Raw genomic sequence first — 5,889 nt, forward strand, 5'->3', positions numbered from 1 at the left:
CTGATCACCCTACAGCAATCTTTGCATCTATTACAACCACAAAATGTCTAATAAATGACAAAGACTAGGCAATACTATATCTGAATGAGTGTCTACTGTTATATCTAGTTCTGGGATAAACCATTACACAATAATATACTGTTTCTAATAACTTCGTATCTTAATAAAAACAGGATGCTGAGAAGAGGTAAGAGATGGCAGCTGAGCCAGAGAGAATGGCACAACAAAAGATGCTTTTTAACAATAGTGAATTTGAGGCCCCCTTGAACTACACAGCAAGACACGATCTCACATTTTATTGTCTCACCAATAAAAAGGTCTGTTTAGCTGGGGTGATGGCACACATCTGTAATCCTAGCACTCTGGGAGGCAGCATGGGCAACTTAGTGAGGGCTGAGGGGACAGCTCAGTGCAAAGGTCCCTAGTTTAAGCCCCAATACAAGAGGAACACAACAAAAGACAGAAGGTTCCTAAAGAGTTCCATGAAGTAGCTGGTATAAAATGACAGATACCATTGTGTTTGGGAATGCTTTCTATTAGGTGGCACTAACCTAATGACTCAAATAAGTTTTTATTGTGAGCACTGTCATTTTTGTGCAAAGGTCCAGTGCTCAAGCCCCAACATGACAAGAGGAAACAGAATCAAAGACAAAACGAAAGGTTCCTAAAGAGCTTCGTGAAGTGGCTGATATAAAATATAGATACCATTATGTATGGGAATGCTTTCTATTAGGTGATACTAACCTAATGACTCAAATAAGTGAGCACTGTCATTTTCATATTTACCAACGAAACTACAATAAACTTGTAGATATCACTTGTTTATGGGAAACAAAACAAATCCAAATTATAAAAAATCCAGCCAGGCATGGTGGCACACACCTGAACTCCTAGCACTTAGGAGGCTGAGGCAAGAGGATTACTGTGAGTTTGCGAACAGCCTGGGCTACACAGTGAGTTCAAAGTTAGCCTGAACTACATAGCAAGACTCTGTCTTAAGAAAAAAAAAAATCCTAAGCCATTAGTAATTGATATAGTTTGTGTCCAATGTCCCTCTAAAGCTCATGCAGTCATGGGTGGGGCTTTTTCAGAGACGACTGGATCCAGAGGGTGTGATGCTGGCACTGATTTGTGGTGCAATGCTACTTGCCCTAAAAAGCTTAAGAGAAGGTGTAGAAAGAGCTGTGGTCGGCCCTTGCTTACCTGCTCTTGCTGTCTTCTGCTTGTCATGAACTGATTCTCTCTGCAGTCTCCCTTGACCATGCCACCCTGCCTTGGAGCCAGCCATTATGGTACTTTTTGTGGGTTTTTTTGTACAGGTAATCAAACTCAGGACCTTGTGCTTGCCAGGCAGGCGTTATCCCACTGAGCTACATCCTCAGCCTGAGCCAGCCGATTCTAGACTGAAATGTCTACAAACTATGCACTAAAAAAACCTTTCCCCTTTTAATGCTGGGTGTCAGGTATTTTATCTCAGTGAGAGGATCATAACTAAGAGTAACTTAATAACCTGGTGGACTATCTAAGATTATCTTAGATAAGATACTGCTTCCAAAACTTAACCCTAAAAATACCTTTTACTTGTTTGAAGCAGATTGAGGCCTCAAATGCATTATGTGTGTCCAGATAGTTCCTAGGATTAGGTAAAATTTGATTTTTATTTGTTTGTTGTTTGAGACAGGATTTCCCCACATGCAGGATGGCTTTGAACTTGCTTATGTAGCTCAGGATGGCCTCAAACTCACGGTGATGCTCCTGTCTCAGCCTCCTGAGGGCTGGGATTACAGGTATGTGTCACCACACCTCGCTACATTAGGTAAACTTCAGAAACACTATGAGTCAGATTAGGACAACACTGAATGCTTCACATAGAAGTGTGTACTATCACAGGATTATCTACTCTTTTAAAATTTAAATGACTCCCAAGGTCATATAGTTAGTATCAGAGAACTCCAATATGTGTTTTAAATCGATTCTTTTCTTCTGTTTTAATCTTAAAGTTCTGTTTTTACATACTAGATACAACCTGATTTTTCTTCTATCTTCTAGAAACATTTTAAATTATGAATAGATTCATTAGGATTCTCAACCTTATAAAAAAGATTACAGGTCAAGTCAATGTATTTCTATGTGTCTTGCCCTTTTTGGGAATAAATACACGTTCTGGAGTACTCACTATGAGCAAGAGGCTGTGTATAGGTTGTACACCTCAATCTTCATTCTCCTCCTCCAAGTTTGTACTCATCAGCTGAGGGAACTAACTTTCTCTCTTTTTTTGTGGAACCAGGGATTGAACTCAGGCCCTCGTGCTTGCCAGGAAAGCGCTTATTCTACTGAGCTATCTCCCCGGCCCCGGGAACTAACTTTGAAAGCAGTTAAATAACTTGCAAAGAATGTCAGTACTATTATGAAATATCAACCTGAGATTTCAGCTGGGGTCTTCAGAGTCTAAAGCACATATAGGCTGGGGATGTAGCTCAGTAGCACAGTGACTGCCTGGTAGGCGTGAGGTCCTGAGTTTGATTTCTAGTACAAAAAAAAAAAAAAAAAAAAAAAAAAAGCACATGTACACTGACTTCATGTGCCTAGTAAAACAGTTATCTCTTTGTTGAACAATAGCGTTGTGCAGACCAGTAAACAAAGGAAATCTGGCTAACTCAGGAATTTGTGATTAGGAAAGGAATTACTAATCATCAGTCTTGTTTGAATTAGCAAAGGCTTCCCAAAGAAAGCAAATGAAACGAGCTGTTTTCATAGCTGAGGGTGAGCTGCAGAATTCAGATTTCATCCACTAGAAAGAGTATGTGCAGCTGCAAAAAGATAACAATGCTACAGAAGGTGGTCTGACGTGAGGAAAGTGAAAAACGCGGCTGGAGAAGTAGGCGGAACCAGATCACTGAGGGATGCCCGGAACAACTCTACAAGAGGTGCTCGAAACAGGATGAATGTTAAGATTAAAACTACTACAGTAAAAGATATATTGCCACCATTTTTCTTCAAAGAATTTCCCAACTTCGAACACAGTTATCCTGTCTTTCTTGTGCTTTCTGAACAAGCTCTGGAAGCCGTCCTTCGTGTCTTCTACACAGTATGATTGAAACTGCAGTGCACGCTGCTGCTGAGAGCCACGTGACGCAAAGACCACTTCACATCCGTAGGCCTTGCGCCGCGACTCTAGGCTCGTCCCCAAAGCCAGAAAATGACCGTAAAAGATAAACATTTTGAACTGATTCAGGACATCAAAGTAGCCACGAAAGCACAACTAACAACATGAAGAACTTTCAGAACTGCTCAGAAAGTGAGGGATAAATCAATGAGATAAATGTGTTAGAAGTGGGAGGGCCGGCGGTATGGCTTAGCAGACTAAGCGCTTACGTAGGTAAGTGCAGGGGCCAGGGTTGAGCCCCGGCTCTGCATGGCCCGCCGGCCCGCCCCTGGCGCGCTGAGCCAGAGTCTGGGCATGGTGGCGCACACCTGTGATCCCAGCACTAGGGAGGCAGAAATCCGGAGGTTCACTACGAGTCTGGGCTATGTAGTGAGACCCTGCACACACACACACACACACACACACACACACACACAAGAAAAAAACAACTAAAAAAAAGAAGTGGGGAGTATTTCGTGGGGGGCAATAGCAAAGCCTCTTCTGCTGTAATAGGATTACTAAGCACTCACCATGCGCTTTGATCCCATGTACCAGTTTCACATCACAGGCAATGGATTTAAGTGAATGAGACTGAAGGTGGGATCGGTAAGAAATGAGGATGAGTGTGAACTAAACCATGGTAAGATTAAAAAGGGGATGAATTAAGACATATTTAGATAAAGAAACTAAAATTTTAGCAAATAATCATAAGAAACATGAACAGCTTTTTGAGAATTATAATGTAGAATAGCCTTAAAGTTGTTAGCACTTATCATGCAAAAAAAGTACAGCCCAATTCATAATTCAATACGATTTTACTACTCACATGCAGTCATCCCAAATTCATTTTGTATATTTTGTTCCTCTACCTAGGTTCTTAAAGCAAAGAAGAATCACATGCAGGTCCCACTTTAAATAGATCATACTTCAAACATATTTCTAATTGATGACTAGTATCTCGATGTGCTGAGAAGTGATGTCATAAAATTAGACTCCCAAGTTAGTCACCAAAGTTTTATGATTTTTTTAAAAAAATGTATTTGGTACAGCCTCTCACTACACAACTCGGACTCCTAGTGATCCTCCTGTTTTCAGGCACCCCAGCGCTGGTATTATAGGCATGCACCATCATGCCCGAACTAGGTGGCTGGCTCAGGGCTCAGCGTGAGTCCTAAGGGGCATGTGGTACCAGAGATGGAACCGTCCCTGTGCTTGCCTAAGCAGGCATTTAGTCCACTGAGCTATCTCAGTGGCCCTAGTCACAAAAGTTTTAATGCATGACACACATGAACCTATCTAGTATATCTATGTGAGCTACATATTTCTTCAAAAGTAATACTTAACTCAATATAACTTGGTATAACTAGTTAAATATTGTTTTTATAGGAAATTGTCATTTATGATGTCCAGTAATTCTCAAACTATGCTTCCATTAGAATCAACTAATAGCTTTTAAAATTCTTTAAAAAAATTATTCATTTATTTGGTACAGGGTCTTGCTATGCAGCCTGGACTCATACTGATCCTCCTGTTTCAGCCTCTCCAGCACTGTGTGCGCCACCATAGTCAGTTTCGGTGGCTAGCATGGTGCGTCCAGGCTTTCAGGGTCAGTATGGCATGTGGTACCGGGGATCGGACCTGGGCTCTTGCACTTGCCAGGCAAGTGTTTACACTCCTGAGCTATCGCCCCAGCCCAAGCTCTCAAAATTCTGAGGCAGGTCTCAATCCATAATACCTAAATCAAAATATCTGGTAGGGGAACCAGGCATAGATGTACCTATGAATTTAAAATAAATCAATGATTGATTCAGGTAAATAAATTTTCTTCCAATAATGTAGTATTTGTTCTTCTCAAAATGGCCTTTTATAAAGTTAAAAATAATTAGTGTTACTTCAAAAATTCTAAATCTGAAATGTACTTGGTATGATTTTGAAACCATTTAAAATCATATTTCTTACAAACTATATTAATAAATAATCATGGAATACCTGCATTGATGCTTGGCTCAGCAGTATGAGAGCTTTTATTCTTTGTAGAAGAAAATCTTGCTGGACTCAGTTTTGATCCACATGCTGGAAATATGTCTGACCTACAACAAGACAAAGTAATTTGAATAAACATTTTTAGAGCTAATACTCATAACATGCATATTTTATTGTTTTTATTAACTCAGTGAACCTTCAGATAAGGCAGCAAACATATAAAGAATATGAAATCAAATATAAAAGTATAGTTAATAGTATTTTTTAATTAGAATTTTTCATTTACTTTTGACCTTGAACCTTTTAATACATGGCTAATTTTTAATCTTCCAGAAGGAGACTGTTATAGGAAATGACTCTGACTTGTGTTATATAATTTCTGGGCAAGTGCAAGAAAACTGAATCAAGGGTCCATCTAAGGCCAACTCAAATTATCTCCTATTTATGTAATATACTATCTACCATCATATGTAGGACAAAATTAGGGACATGACTACTAGTAAGAAATCGGCAGCAAGTGAACTTGCAAATGCTACCTCTTTTATTCTATGCCATAGTTCTTTGACATTTTAAAGGCTTATAAGCTTTGTTTAATAAAGAAAGAAAACTTTGTTATAGAATACTACATCTGAGAGAGTACATTGGCCAAGCAATGGCCGTAACTCATCCACATGGCTGACACTGACAAAGGTTCTACAATCTGAGGTACAGGATCTCAGGATAAATCCTGAGGGCATTTCACTGACCTTCTCAGACCCAAA

General features: G+C 39.8%; 1 protein-coding gene across 1 annotated transcript in view; it reads right to left on the reverse strand.

Annotated features, from left to right (window-relative positions):
- Togaram1 (TOG array regulator of axonemal microtubules 1) overlaps positions 1 to 5,889 on the reverse strand; it is an 88,276-nt gene that overhangs the window by 40,636 nt on the left and 41,751 nt on the right. Inside the window, exon 6 of the mRNA XM_023723742.1 lies at positions 5,135 to 5,235. Within this exon, the coding sequence (XP_023579510.1) occupies positions 5,135 to 5,235 (101 nt within the window). The remainder of the gene's footprint in view (positions 1 to 5,134; positions 5,236 to 5,889) is intronic.

This window comes from Octodon degus, unplaced genomic scaffold (assembly GCF_000260255.1).
Source record: "Octodon degus isolate 3935 unplaced genomic scaffold, OctDeg1.0 scaffold00102, whole genome shotgun sequence".
Lineage (NCBI taxonomy): Eukaryota > Metazoa > Chordata > Mammalia > Rodentia > Octodontidae > Octodon > Octodon degus.